Source organism: Episyrphus balteatus, chromosome 2, assembly GCF_945859705.1.
Source record: "Episyrphus balteatus chromosome 2, idEpiBalt1.1, whole genome shotgun sequence".
Taxonomy (NCBI): Eukaryota; Metazoa; Arthropoda; class Insecta; order Diptera; family Syrphidae; genus Episyrphus; species Episyrphus balteatus.
This window is the reverse complement of record NC_079135.1, coordinates 71,091,858-71,107,262: the sequence shown is the minus strand read 5'-3', so window position 1 is coordinate 71,107,262 and position 15,405 is coordinate 71,091,858. Positions and strand designations below refer to the sequence as shown.

Sequence of the window (15,405 nt, the reverse complement as noted above, 5' to 3'; positions counted from 1 at the left end):
AACAGGGCTTATCCGACAAACAAGCTTTCTTCGTGTAAGTTTCTTTAAGAGTATTTAAACAACTTATTAGAAGTTGTTAAACAAGTCCGAAATTCTATAAGCAGTCAAATTCTGAAGCAAGCTTAATACAAGCTGTATAAAAAGTAGATCCTGCGAGATTTCAATTTACAGAAGCTGTTGTGCTAGTTGGGCACTCAGTTTGAATCTGCCGAATTTAGTAACATTTGGTTATTTTTGGTCAGAGTCTGTTCCCAACTTCAAAAATTGTGTAGAAGAGAGCGCTCACGAGAGTAAAAAATTTCCCCACCTTGACAAATTTAGCCCAGAGAATTTTTTCCGGCAGAAATATGAGTTCTGTCAATTGAAAAGTTGACGTATATGTCAAACAAATAAATAAAGAAGACAAAAAAAAATCAAATTGTAGTGATTTTTAAATTAAATCGCGTTTACGTGTTTTTTTGCATTAAACAAGTTTTAATGTTTATCGACTTCAACTTCAACTTGTTCCAGACGTTTTAGCAGTCTTTCGTAGTTGTATTTCCTACTGAGAGAATTCTCTCACAACTCTCATTAATTTGACAGACTTCCTAATTTAGTGCAAAAAAAAGTCTGGAACAGACCTAATATTAGCACTGAAAAAATTACAAGATTTTCAGATAACCGAACGCGCCTATTAATAATAATAATAAATTTATATTTAGGTCTGGCAGTGCTGGTTATTATAACTGGTGTCATTTTGACAAATCAGACTTTTTTCGGCATTCAGCATCGCACGTGGAAACTATAAAATAAAATAACTTCCGAAAAAGTGTTTTTAGTATTTTAAAAATATATTTAATAATTTAAATAAATACATCAAAATGATGGTCAAAGGAAAAAAACGTTCTGCACCATCTACTGAAAATGGTTCATCAGAACCTAAAGCTGTTAAAGTTGACAAAAAAGGAGATAAACCAAAACCATTTAATGGTTCATCAGAACCTAAAGCTGTTAAATTTGACAAAAAAGGAGATAACAAATCAAAATCTTTCAAGCCAAAAAATGTTTTCAAAGGAAAACCAATTAAACCAATAGCTGGTAAACTCCCAAATGCAAAAGGAGAACGTAAAAGTAAAGAAGACCCTGAAGCTAAGCCCGAGAAGACAGATTGGAATAAATTCAAGCAGGAAAAAAAGGAACTACGCTTGAAGAGGAAACAAACCAAGGATTCATATGATGTGACTGTTGAAGCAAAACGTATCTATGAAAAACTTAAAAAGTATTTATAAAAATATTTTGTCAACTCTATGATAACTACTTTATTTTCTATTCTAGTAAAAAATCAGGAGATAGAACTAGTTTAGCAGCACAGCTGTATGAACATGTTAGGGGAGATATGCTTAAGAAAATTGTTATGGCCCATGACACAGCTCGTGTGGTTCAATGTATGATAAAATGTGCATCTCCAGCACTACGTGTTACTATATCAGAAGTAAGTAAAAAGTCTTGCCAATTTATATAAAAATAAAGAAAGGTTTAAACATTTTTATTTTTCTAGGAACTCCTTCCACAGGTAGTCGAAATGACTGTTTCAAAATATGCACACTTTTGTGTAGTAACCATGTTCAAGTATGGAAGTACAGAAATCAAAACTAAAATGGTTGATTGCTTTATGGGAAATATTGTTCGATTAGCTTGTCATAATATTTCGAGCAAGATTTTGGATGACGCCTATTTGAATCACGCCAATCCGAAGCAAAAAATGTACATGCGTCAGGAGTTTTATGGGGATTTATATAAAAAGGTAAATTTAATAGAAAATAGAATTACTACTTACGATTTCAGATTTAAGTCCGCGGTGATCCCTACAAGAGCATAGGGCTTCAACTACACCTGCGCGCTAATATGTACGGTTTCGAGACATGTACTTCAGCGGCCTCCACCTCATCCCAAGTGTTGCTGATCATACTGTCTTCTAACTCCTTTTTCTAATGCCTTCCTCTAATGCCATTTTCAACGAGTTGCAAAGCATTACTTGGCTTGCAATGCAGTTATTGCCACACCGAAGCGTGTGTCCAATTCCCTGCCATTTATTACTTTCTCGTATAATGGATTCCTGGCCCGTTCTCCTATGAAACTCTATGTTTAATTTTTGGCCATAAAATACTTACTTCTTTCGTAGACATCTTTTTAGGAAGGTATTCCGCTTCATTGTGACGGTTAATGTTAATTTCTAAGTGTTGCATCTGTATAGCAGTTCAGATTTAACCTTTTGGCGGTGCAGTCGAAGCTTGATTTTAGAGCTAAAAGAGTTATTCCTGCTTTGTCTTGTTCGGTTCCACTTTAGGTAGACATCATATTTCCAAGATATTGAAAACTCTCCATTCTTTGAGCCCACGATTTCTGCTTCTCTTTTCACTCTTGATGTCATTTAATTTGTCATCTCGTGGGTAAAAAAAAAGATCTTCCTCTGCAGGACGTGGCATTCTGAACCATCGTATGTTGATTTTACAATTGCTATGAACTTATGTGGGATTGATTGATATAAGATCTATTGCGCCTCACTTTTAAGTTGGTTGAGTTGGTTCCTCATTTTACATCTTTTCCTCTAACTTAATTCCTTTCAGAAAATTGAGTATTTGAAATATTTTCATAGAGTGTAATTGTTTCACTTCGGCCTTGTAACAACCCAAGGGCCTATTTCTCGACGAGCTACATCAACTACATCAGCTACATAAACGACTTTAAACTTCAAAATCTCCGTCCCATTGGTCCTCACGGATATAATTTTAGTATTTTTGAATATTAAATGGAGCCTTACTATTGGTTTTTGGGGGTCGTCGATGTAGTAAATGTAGCTAATGTACTTGATGTAGCTTGTCGAGAAACAGCTCCCAGGTGTTGGAATCTTTGGTGTATTTGTGCAACTGCCCAAAATGTGGTCTGGTGTTTCTTCTTGTTCATTGCAGAAGCAGCATTATTTACTAGGCCCAAAATATTGAGGTGTCTGCTTATTTTACGGTGGCCCGTAAGGAGACCAGTGATTATTGGACCAGTGGTTACGGGGGAACTCTTAACGCTTAATGCGTATCTTATCTTCTCGTATAGTTACTCATCATTGAACAGATCGCACAGTTCATCTTTGCATCTTCCTCCCCAGATCTTTTCGTGCCTACTGTCGCAATCCAAACCATAAATCCTACGCGTTAACCGATAGACCCCACTGCCTAATAAATGTCCGACCATCTTTTTTCGTTGTTGATACTGAGGTTTTCTATCAGACATGCTTACCTTTGTCCAGATTAGTTTGTGAATTTTTGTTTTCTTTATATTCCCTCTTTAAAAAAAATTATATTTAAGTCCACTACCTTTAGGTGCCTTTTTGATTTTAGCGTGGCAATAGCTTCCTTCATCTCATTTTGGCCAGGTGTTTAAAGCTCAAGAGTCTAGACTATGATCTATACTGACTTCTTGTGACCATATTGATCCTCCTCACCAGTGTGCAGCTGGTTTAAATAGTCTCTCCAGATCTAAAGCTTACCAATATGGTATTACCCTATCCTATTAACAGTCAACTCAGAGTCGAATTAAGATGTTCTCGGTGGTGGTTTTGCAAACTCTTCAGCTGCACTCTCAATATCAATAAATTTTCTCAGTTTAGTTCCATTTTTTTCAAACTTGAAGTTTCTTCTCGTGGGTCTATACTAGTTTGATCAACACGTTCAACGTACGTTCCAAATCGACATACTGAACAGTTATTATTACTCCTATCTTCGTGACCTTTGTAGAATAACTTATATAGCCTACATAGAACAACAAGTTATAGGACACAGAAGTCGTGTAGACTATTAACCGACTATCATACGCATTTTTTTTTAAATTTTTTACATTGAAATATCTCCAAAGAATCGAACTTCGTTTTTGGGGCTTCTTTCTCTTCCATTGAAACATTTTTTTAAGACTCATATGGTGTAACCTTAATCCGGGAATTCCACTTGTATAGACATCTCAATTTCACTCAGTAAAACTTTGATCTATTAAGATAATAAAGAAACGAACGAGAAGTACATGATAGGATTAATATGACAAAAATATTTTATTTTTATTTTTAGTCCAAAGATGATTCCGTCAAACAATTATCGGACACATATAAAGAAACAACACACATGAAAGCCGCTATTTTGGGTTCAGTGAAGTCAAATCTTGATCATGTAGCTAACAAAAACCTCGTAGACAGTTCGTTAGTTCATGCAGTTATTTTGGAGTATCTCAAAGAATGTGAAGAAGATAAAATTGAAGAGACTGTAACAATGTACTCCAGTCTGATACCATTAATGGTAACCACAAAAGAAGGAAGTCAAGCTGCTGTTCTTTGTTTCTGGCATTCAACACCTAAAAACAGACGTGTAAGTTACATCTGTTCATATTAAGAATTCATATTAATTTTTTTTTTAAAACTTTTCCACAGGCAATCATCAAGACAATTAAAGAACATTTGGTTAAAATCTGTACCCACGAACATGGTCATGTGTTTGTAATTGCAGTAGTTAATGCATTAGACGATACCAAGGCTACGAAAAAAGCTCTTTTCGATCCAATTCTTGCTGAATTACAAACAATTGCTGCCAATCAATGGGGTCGTCGAGTTATTGAATGGTTTGTTTCGCCAGGTGATACAAAGAGTTTCCATCCACATTTTACAACGTACATTGAAGAAGGTTTGAAGTACGGAAAGAAAGACAAAGAAGTAAGAAGGAAGGAGATATTTGAACAAATCGAAGAGCCAATTGCAAAGGCCATAGCTGATGCACCTGAGTTTTGGTTTGCTGATGGTCATATTGGATTGGTTACAGCGAATTTATTAAATAAATGTAAGTTTAATGGATTTGAATTTGTCGATTAACATTGGTTGATAGGATAAATAATGGGTAGTATATTACGAGAACAAGTACCACAATTCTTAAGGAACCGAAGAGGTATTCATTAAAAACGAATTCATTCCATAATTAGATCTATTAAGTAAACAAACAAAGTTGGTGGAGATTTGCTCAACCTTCGGTGCGTTCTTCCTGTGTCTTGTTGTCCAACAGTGTTGGATTCAAAAACTAATCCGCTGTTTTCAGCTTTTTTATCCTTTTAAAAGGCCGTATAGCTCAAAACTCTTCATCAATACACACTGGACCGGATTTAGCTCGTAGATTTTTTCTCTTAAACACTAGAAGGATGATGTTAATATCATCAGCATAATCAATGGGTTAGACTTTTGAATACAATGTATCTATCGTTGATTTGTCAGCTCCGAAGATGCTAAAAAAAGTTATAAAAATTTTATATGAGAGGTTGAGAAGAATTGCAACTGTTCAAGTGGATGGGAAGAACTTTTCTGAATTTTCACCACTTTTCGATTAAACTGAAAGAGCTGATATGAGAAGCCATTTCCCGCTACCTTTACTTAATCGGACGGCAGGCCATTAATTTCAGTAGCTTTACGCAATTCAACCGACCTTTGAACTCCATGCCCTTAATGAGACATTATTTCTCGTCTATTGATCTGTTGGCACAGACCAACGTCATTATTTAAATTTGGCACTGATTCTGGTTGCGACAAGGTGCTCTATTAAAGTGAATATCGCAAGTTTACTGTTAAAATCTGTTGCTTTTACAATTTCCACAGAAAAGATTTTTTAGTTTTTGCACTTAAAATTGACATTTTTTTCCTGCAACTTCCAGTGACATCCACAAACTTCACAAATGCTGCCCAATCATTAGCCAATCTTATGTGCACGCCTGATTGGACCACTACTGTTACAGAAAATAGTAAGGAACCGAAGGCAGCCAAAGCCGTAAGTTTAGGTTCTTTTTTGTCTGTATTGTTAATTTCAAATTAAATAATTTTCATTAGCCTGAAACTGTTGAGGGAATCATTGACGCTGGCTTACACGTAGCTCTCAAGAAAATTATCAAACATGATTCAGAGAGAACCAAGGAAAATCCAGAAGAGACATTTGGAGCAATTTTATCAAAAACTATTTCCGATGATATTGTAAGTTTATACATAGATCATTATAAGTTCTTTAATAAAATATTTTATATTCAAGGTTAAACAATGGTTGGAACATAATCGAGGTTGCTTTGTTCTCCTAAATGTCATTGAAAACAATGCAAAAGAATCAACAACACAACTAAGAGAACTAATTGAAGAAAACATAAAGAATTTAAAGACCCAAACAGCAGGAAGCAAACTTTTGTTAAAGAAAATTAAAGACTAGGTTTTAAGTTTTATATTTCATTGATTTTGTATCTTTTTTTTTTTTTGTTGTTATTAAGAGATTAAATTAAAGAAATTTATTTTTTGTTTAATCTAAGCAACTAATTGTGACTTGTGTTTGTTTTGTATTTATTGTGTACGAAGAATCAAATGGAGACCGGAATCAGTTTCAATAATTTTGGACATTTTTCCGACTTTCAAACTGAAGGAAGCATCTTCGAATGGCTTTTGCATTTGTCCTAAAAAAAATTGTGTTTATTGTTTATTTTTGTTTTAATTAAAAAGTTTAAGCAATGTTACCTCTTCCAAACATTCCAAGATCACCACCACGCTTAGCTGAACTGCAGTCAGAATATTTTTCAGCAAGTTCATGTAAAGTAGCTTCACCAGATTCAATCTTTTTACACACAAACAGATTTTATACATAGATATAATGGAATAATTGAATGTGTTTTAAAAAACTATTTTACCTGTTTCTTATATTCTTCAAGAATTGTACGTGCTTCCTCTTTAGAACGTGTGATGTTTTCTTCCCTCCAGGAGCTTGGTCGTCGACTTTTGTTGTGTTTTACTAATAAATGCGAACAACGTACTTCATTGGGACCCTAAAGAATAAAAAATATTTGTTTTTAACAAGTATCATGATTTACCTTAATATACAGAGATCGGAATAATTATTTTGACAAATTAATTTTTTCTTGATCTGACGAATAATTTCCACATTGCTAAAATTTCGAGCTCAGAAAATTCTTAGTCTTTCAACAGCTGTATTTTAATAATAAAATTAAACTGTTGCCTCCATCGAGGTAATCATTTAAGCATTTAAGGCTTAAGTTGTGGGCAATTTAGTTGCCTTTAAAAGGTTAACGTATGGGCCGAAAAAATAGCTTGAAGAAATGGCTAATAGCGATATTGAAAGACTTATGGATTAACCCTTTATAATGTCAAGAGCGTATATTTTAGCGATCAAAATAAAAAGTCTAAATAGCTGTTTTCAAGTGCATGAATGCGAAAATTCAAAGAACAAACTATTAACAAACTTTTAGACATTTTACGAAAATCCAGTAAAAAATAAAGAAAAATATGTTTTTTGAATTTCACGGGTAGACCTCGACAAGTGGAATCTTGTCGAAATGTCGGGAATAAATTATTCAATTAATTTGAATTACAAAAAATCGCGGTAAGTCCGTTAAGTTAATAAAATAAATATGTGTAATCGCGAATATAATAGTTTAAAATCTAAAATCTTTGAACAAGCTTGGTGTGAGGGTGGTTTAAAATCTCTGAAAAGTCCTGAAGTTTTCTCCGTCCGCTAGTCCCTTTATAAGGGGTCACAATATTTTTATTTTTTAAACGGTAGGTTTTAGACAAAACTTATGTTCTACAAAATTGAAGCTGAGGTTTTTTTTTATAAAAAATTGTCTTATACAGTTTTTTTTTGTATCACTTGTTTACAACCTTTGTTTAGAGATTACAACATTTCAACATTTCATACTAAAATATCAAGAAAAACATAATGCGAGTTTGAATTGATATAATGGGTTTTCGAAAGCAAAAATCTCGAAAACAAAAATCTAGAATTAAAATATTAATTTTTGAGACAGTGGTTATCATTCACGTGCGCAAATGATAACCATTGCCTCAAAAATTAATATATTAATTCTACTTTATAAATACTCATTAGTCATCTCATTACCAAAGCCAGGTTGGCTAGTAAACATTCTATTCAACTTTAAAAAACAGAACCCAGATCGCTCAATATTTGAACAATCGATCATTGGATCGTTCTTTTTTCTATAGATAGGTACCTACTATAGAGAGTAAACATTTAACTGAGCGATCATAAACAAATTTCGTGATTTGGACACCATGTACCTGAATTTAGTGTTCCTTGAGGTCGTTTGTTATAACATCGTGGGTGGATAGGTTATACATATTTAAAATGAAAGCTAATGAAATTGTTACAAATAAAGGAAAAAAGGAGCTACTATGTTGGATACCTTAAGTTTTGCGTACAACTCAAGTCTTTAAAATACATTCATAAGTTTTTGTTATATCTATTTTTAGCTTCGTTGAGTTATAACTTGCATTTTTTGATTGGTTTTGATATTTGGTTTATAGAATTATTTATTTTTCGTGATTTATTCAATAAATAAAAATTCTTGTGATGCTCAAGTCTTCTTAATTTCAACCAACCTCTCTTGCAGAGGCCTTGTCGCTGTTTTTTATTAATCTACACCAAAAAATCAAAATTATATTTACATTTTTATATTTTTTTTCTGTGAAATTCAACTTTTCTGAAAATATTCCTTAACTATTTTGTGTCGGAGAATTTCCGATGAAATTCAAAGCACAACTGTCAAAAAGTCTTTGCTGAACAGACTTCATCGCAATGCGTTGATGGGGGCCATGTCTCACGGATACCTCGATAGAAAATTCTCCGATTTCGAACAAATCGGGAAAAAAATTTCTCCGAACGGATACCTCGATTGGGCTGATAGTCTTTCGAGATAACGTCATGATCCCGATATAATTTCTAAACGGTGCGTGATACAAGAAAACTTTGTATGACAAATTTTTGTAAAAAAAACCTCAGCTATAATTTTGTAGAGCATGATTTTTGTCTAAAACCTACCGTTTGACCTTTGGCTCTTATATTGAGACTGGCGGAAAGAGGAAAGTTCAGGATTTTTCACAGATTGTAAACCACCTTAACACCAAGCTGTATACCAAACATCAGCCTGTAAACCCTAAATAAACCTAGACTAATAACTAGAGATGTCGCGAATATTCGGCCACTATTCGGTATTCGGCCAATTTTTTTGATATTCGGTATTCGGCCGATTAAAAAGACCTAAATCACAAAAAATGTTTTTTAATACAAAACTTGTTATTTTAGCATATAAAAATTTACTAATGGTAAGTTCTGGCTAATAAAAACAACTTTTTTCAATACAGTAAATACAGATAATAACATGACAAAAGCCACATAGGAGTAAGATAAATGCACGTATCGTGGGCCGAATATTCGGTATTCGGCCGATGAGTGTGGCCGAATATTCGGTATTCGGCCAAATCAATGTTCGCGGCATCTCTACTAATAACTACTCCTATGACCCAAATACCTTGTCGAGTAAACCAACAATAATCTTTTTTATCAAAAAACAAAACCGACTTCCATGGATCAAAACTGGGTTTTATGGTTTTTCTAATAGTTCCTATTGCTAAAACTGAACGAAATTGAAATGGGACCACATTGCAGCCACCAGCTTTCCAATACAAAAAGAATTAGAATTTTGGAATTCGGTAAAAAATGGTTTTCAACCACTTCTAATTTTCTTTTCTTTCGGTTCTAATATTCAACTGTTTGATCCCCGTACCAGGAAATGCAATAGGTTCACTGATGTCTTTTCCGTCTCATCAGTCATCATCTATTCTAAACCTAACCAAGGAGTGACCTCACTATATTTCATAAAAGTTCAGGTACCAAAACCTAGTCCTTATTCAAATCTAAAACTTTGAGCGTTTTTACTTTGAATGTCTACCTACACCTAAAATAATCGAATAAGATACGCATGACTTTATCTTGGAATGTGAAGAATTCCTAAGAAGCATGCTGAAATGATCAATACATTTTGCACAGAAAAATGCTTCTGGATTTGCTGAAAAAAAATGGCACTCAATAGCCGCAAGTTTTCAAATCGAACACGAGTGAGTACCTATAATTGACTATCCCTGTGGTTATTTAAATAAATATGTATACATTTTTACCTGCTTTGCGGCTGGCTCCGTTGGCATGTCCCACTGGGATTCCTTTGTATAAATGTTTAAATAATAAGTCATTCCTGAAATTGAGACATTTAATTTAATATTTATAGCTTATTTTAATAGACAAAAATTAATTAAACAAACTGATCAAAACACAAGCGGTCTATTGATTTGGCATTTTTGTTAAATTTATTGCAGTACCTGTGGATCGACTTGTGCGGACCTCCCATCCTTCGGGAACAGTCTTTTCTGTGGTATCAGACATTGTTTTTTTGATAAGTTTTTAGTTTAATTTGTGCTTATTTATTTTAATAAAATGCTGTATTCTTCTTTAAATGCGGTTGCAGATTTTTTGCGAAGGAAATTTTTTTGGAGGCTTCCAAATTTGTGACAGGCTGTTTGGTGAAAGTGATGCCTAAAAAAATTTTGCATGAACAATGGTGCCAAATAATAAGCATCTGTTCAGGTAATTATTTATAAGGTAAAATCTACATCACAACAAAAGCCCCGTTCCATTGGAGGTGGTAGTCCCAATTAACAATTTTACTTGCATAAGGTCCATTTTGTTCGATTCGACAAGCTATAGTTTGTATACGTTTAGTTTAAGGCTTACTTACTCAAGTCATCCATTTTGGTAAGAAAGGAGGTCTCCTTAAGGCTATCTAGAAGTGTTAAGAAGAAGCCTTGTAAATATCAGTTAAAGAAGACCTTAATAAGACCTGTTTGAACCGTTCTAAAGAAGCCTTGTATTTTCAAGTGACAGAAGGCCTCTATATACCTGTTCCAAGAGGTTCTTGTAAGTATGCAATGTTTTCACCTGTAAGCCCGACTAACAAATTTGCTCCTATAAAGCTTTACAGGTGTTAACATTGCTCCTGTAAAGCTTTATAGAAGGAATAATGTTTGTTGGGAGGGCCAGTTGTACAAATTGAGGGTTAACCCACGGATCAGCTGAACTCGAGTTAACTCTTGAACCAGGTTCAACTTTGAGTGGGTTGTACAGTAGTGGATCAATCGAGAGTCAGCTGAACCGCAGTTCAGGTTTATATACAAGAAAATTTTAGTATATATATATACTAGAGTGACCGCAACTCCCATAGAAAAAATTTTTTGTCGAATTTTTTTCGGGGGAACCCCATAAAATGTTCCGCCTTTGCAGATTTTTAGATAGCCAAAATTTCAGCTCGATTGGATAACTCTAAATGGTGCCGACACTCGCTCAAAGTATCAAAAATCTCTGTTTTTTCACTGTTTTTCCAAGAAAATTAGCTCTAGCTCCCAAACAAATCGGGTTATTTTCACTTTTTATATATTAAATTAAAGGTAGTGTTGTTACACATAATTCAGATGCTAAATTTGTTTAGTTTTACTAAAAACGAAAAATATTGTCATCAATTTAAATTTTCAGTACTTACCTCAAAAAGAGCTGAAGTGCAAACTCGATTTAAAATTAAACCTTTTTTTAACTGTTTTATTCTGCGGATTGGGATAGAATGGATGTTTCTCTATCTCTGGGCCCTCGGGTAGCAAAAGTATGAGGTATAGTCGTGGGGTCAAAGAGCTATTAACAATGAAACTTTCTATGTTATTGGATCGATGTAAGGCATCTGATAGAAATGCTTTTCACATAATTATAGCTACAATAGAAGCACTAGGGCAAAATCCAATTGACGTTGTAGTTTCAAAATCAAACTTACATTCGACAAGAAAAACTTTTGCTTGGTTTAATGCCCCAAGAGCTTATCTGGCTCCTAAACAAGATCTTGATCTTTTGCGTAATAACATTGAATACCGCAAGATAGACAAAGATATTTCAGAGAAGGCTCTTGCTAAATTCTCAAACCATTTATGGTATTTGAGTTCAGAGCTGGCAGGTCTGGCGTTCTTTGACCTAACTTTACGAGATGGCGAAAAATTAGAAACGGCCAACATAATTTTGAAAACCAGTGAAACGGAAACCAACAGAATAGTAAATCCAAAGCTACAGACACATGAAGATGAACAATTTGTCACAGCAGGGTTAAAAAATATTGTGAACAAAAAAACATTGAACTTTTTCAGCCGATTGAAAATAGACACAAGTTTTCTCAAAGAACCTCCAAATCTTTGGCCCGAAAACCCGCATTTTAAAGATGGCTTTAAAAAAGTGCAATCACTTAAAGTCGTAAATGACATGACAGAAAGAGGAGTCAAATTAATAACCGATTTTAATAACCTTTTAACTAAAGATGAGGAACAAAAACAATATGTACTTCAAGTAGTCAGTGAGTACCGAAAATTTGTATCCTGATGCTTCCAAAACTACTTTGTAAATCTCTTGATTAAATTTTTTTAGTATTTACTTCATTAATTATGTATAAAAAATGTAACACGATGTTATTTTTTTTGTTTTTAGGACGTGTGTGAATTGCGTAAAATAGTTAACATAGTGTAAAATTTTTTACACTATTGAGGTGAATAAAAAAATTTTCAGCTGTTAAAATTTTATTGGGCTCTGGGACTTGGCTAAATTTGAGTTAAATTTTTTTTGCAGATGGTTTTGTTTTGTTTTTTTTTTTTTATTAAAAAGGATTTTCATAGCAGAAAAGAGGCAGAGAAAAATATTAAACAATAAGCCATACAGCTGAAATTTTTTTGTTCACCTCAATAGTGTCAAAAATTTTACACGGTGTACTATTTAACGCAATTCACACACAGCCTTAGAATTCTGTTAAATGTTTCGTTTTTTTAAATAAAACAGTTTAAAAAAAAAGTTTCATTTTAAATCGAGTTTGCACTTCAGCTCTTTTTGAGGTAAGTACTGAAAATTTAAATTGGTGACAAAATTTTTCTTTTTTAGTAAAACTAAGCAAATTTAGCATCTGAATTACGTGTAGCAACACTACCTTTAATTTAATATATAAAAAGTGAAAATAACCCGATTTGTTTGGGAGCTAGAGCTAATTTTCTTGGAAAAACAGTGAAAAAACAGAGATTTTTGATACTTTGAGCGAGTGTCGGCACCATTTAGAGTTATCCAATCGAGCTGAAATTTTGGCTATCTAAAAATCTGCAAAGGCGGAACATTTTATATGGTTCCCCCGATTAAATTTCGAAAATCGATTTCTTGCGGTCACTCTAATATATACCTAATGTCACTGTCAGTTGTCCTTATTTTATAAGCACAAAGTTCGTGAAAATGTTTCGTCCATCTATCAAATGTGATTTGGAATAAAATACACAAAAAATAAAGAATTATTTTGTTGAAAATAATCTTTTGCCACTCCTAATGGCGGCCGGACCTTCATCAAGTGGACTAATCAGGACGAGGAGGATTCTTGGGTGGTTGTTGTATTTGTTTTTTGTTATGTTATGTTTTGTTTTATTTTTTTTTTTTTTTAAATTGTATAATCATTTATAAAAATTAATAAAGTATTAAAAAATACAAATAAAAGTGGTAAAAGCTGTGTTATTATTTTATTTATTATTTACCATCACAAACTCATCCTAAAGCCTGGTACGCTGCTCGCGCTAAATTTTAGCTCCCATACAAATTATCGAAAATTTTCAGCCGAGATAAAATGGATCCCATACAAGTTATCGATAACTTGTATGGGAATTTTATCTCAGCTAAAATTTTGCGAGAGCAGCGTACCAGGCTTAAACAAATAAAAAAAAAAAACACCCCAATCATTTTGGAAAACCATATTAATTTCCACCACCTATTATCTGAACTGTCAAAAAATTCAGATTAAAGTGAGAAAGCAATATTTTTTCCACTAAAAATCACCTGATCCATGGCTGAACCACTGCTAACCCACCAATATCGGTGGGTAACTTCTGATCTTGGTTCAGCAGTGGGTTAAGACCTGAACCTCGATTGTACAACACTGCAAATGAGTTGAACCGAGTTCAAACGTTGATCCGAGGATGAACCACGTTTGTACAACTGGCCCTAAGTATGCAAAGTTTTTATCCTGCGGATAGGCAATGTTTGTAACGCATTAGAAAAAACATTGCATTTCAATGTGAGGTTTCAATTAGCTCCCAATTTTCCACTCATATTTAATAGGGGTATTCACGATCCGATGCAACTGGTCTAGTATCATTGCAAAAGTGTAAAATCTTACAACACTACAACAACAAAATACATGGATTGAAATTTTACAATGGTCTTGCACTTTTGCTATACCCTAACCCTATTGCAAAATAAAAATACAATGGAGTAAAATTATTTTTGACAGATGGCAGCTCACCGTCGCTTCGCCCATGATAAACAGTTTGTCTTTTTTATTCTGTTTATAATGGTTGTCGCTACTCATGTCCCGTAATTTAGTTTCTTTTGATGTAAAATAATTAGTGAAAATTAATTAACCCGAACAAAACAAAGAATTAAATTATAAAAAATGGAAAAATAGAAGAAGCAACGGTGGAGGAAAAAAACAACATTCATGCTTCAATATTTACTATAGATAAAGGCTTGGCCACACCGGAGGGTACGCGGTAGAGGTACGGGTAGCGGCAACGATATTTGTATTAAAAAAATTCCACACCCGAACGTTGATGTGTCAGTTTGGAATTTTTTCCATACAAATACCCGTACCGTTACCTGTACCTCTACCGCGTACCCTCCGGTGTGGCCAAGCCTTAAGAAGAGGGGCGTTTACGATCTATTGTAAAAAAATAAAATTTTACATTTTTACTAGGCCTGTTGCACCAGATCGTGAATACCCCTAATATTCGAGCATGGTCTACTGGTAAGGTGCTGGCTTGGTATGCAGAGGTACGTAGGATCGATTCCTGGCCGGCCCTTGTGATGAAAATAAAAAAATGTGTTCTTTTTCAATTAAAATAATATTCTCATCATTTCAGAACAACAGAAAAAGCAGTGGAATTTCCAAAAAAGGAAAAGAAACAAAATAGGAAAAAATTAAAATAAATAAAATAATATGTAGAAAATGCAAAACAGAAAAAATCAAGAGAAAATAAAAAATATGAAATAAAATTCAATTAATTCTTTTTTTTTAATGTATAAATTCAACATTTTTTACAACACCTACAACAACTTCTATAAGGCCTTATTATAACATCCTACGCAAGTAATCCGGTTTGTGAATTAAATAAACCCTCTGCAGGAAGACCTCCGTAAGGCCATTTTAAGCTGTTTGTCACAAGCTATTAGCTTGTGGATTACCTGTGAAGGAAAGTCCTATGCAATTTCGGTACACTGCACCAAAATGATTTGCATAAGACCTGTCCTTCTTTTTATGAAAGCCAAAAAATAGCTTGCATTGACCCTTATGAAAGCTAAATTGTTACTTGGGCTGGCACTAATAATTTTAAAAGTATATAATTTTTGTTTAACCACACCCGGGAATTGAACTTCGTATCTGCTTGGTGGTAGTCCACCA

At 33.7% G+C, this 15,405-nt stretch overlaps 2 protein-coding genes across 2 annotated transcripts; one reads left to right on the top strand and one right to left on the bottom strand.

Moving 5' to 3' along the window:
• The first annotated feature begins 767 nt into the window (after positions 1–767).
• LOC129910481 (protein penguin) lies at positions 768–6,353 on the top strand. Its single transcript, XM_055987884.1, has 8 exons — positions 768–1,258; positions 1,315–1,471; positions 1,538–1,783; positions 4,092–4,385; positions 4,448–4,850; positions 5,710–5,822; positions 5,882–6,022; positions 6,078–6,353. Exons 1-8 carry the CDS (start codon positions 861–863, stop codon positions 6,246–6,248), a joined length of 1,923 nt encoding a protein of 640 aa, XP_055843859.1. The 5' UTR covers positions 768–860; the 3' UTR covers positions 6,249–6,353.
• Positions 6,267–10,430, bottom strand: LOC129910482 (putative peptidyl-prolyl cis-trans isomerase dodo). Its single transcript, XM_055987885.1, has 5 exons — positions 10,217–10,430; positions 10,019–10,092; positions 6,718–6,852; positions 6,548–6,644; positions 6,267–6,486 (listed from the first exon to the last, which is right to left on the bottom strand). Exons 1-5 carry the CDS (start codon positions 10,278–10,280, stop codon positions 6,377–6,379), a joined length of 480 nt encoding a protein of 159 aa, XP_055843860.1. The 5' UTR covers positions 10,281–10,430; the 3' UTR covers positions 6,267–6,376.
• Between the last annotated feature and the right edge of the window lie 4,975 nt (positions 10,431–15,405).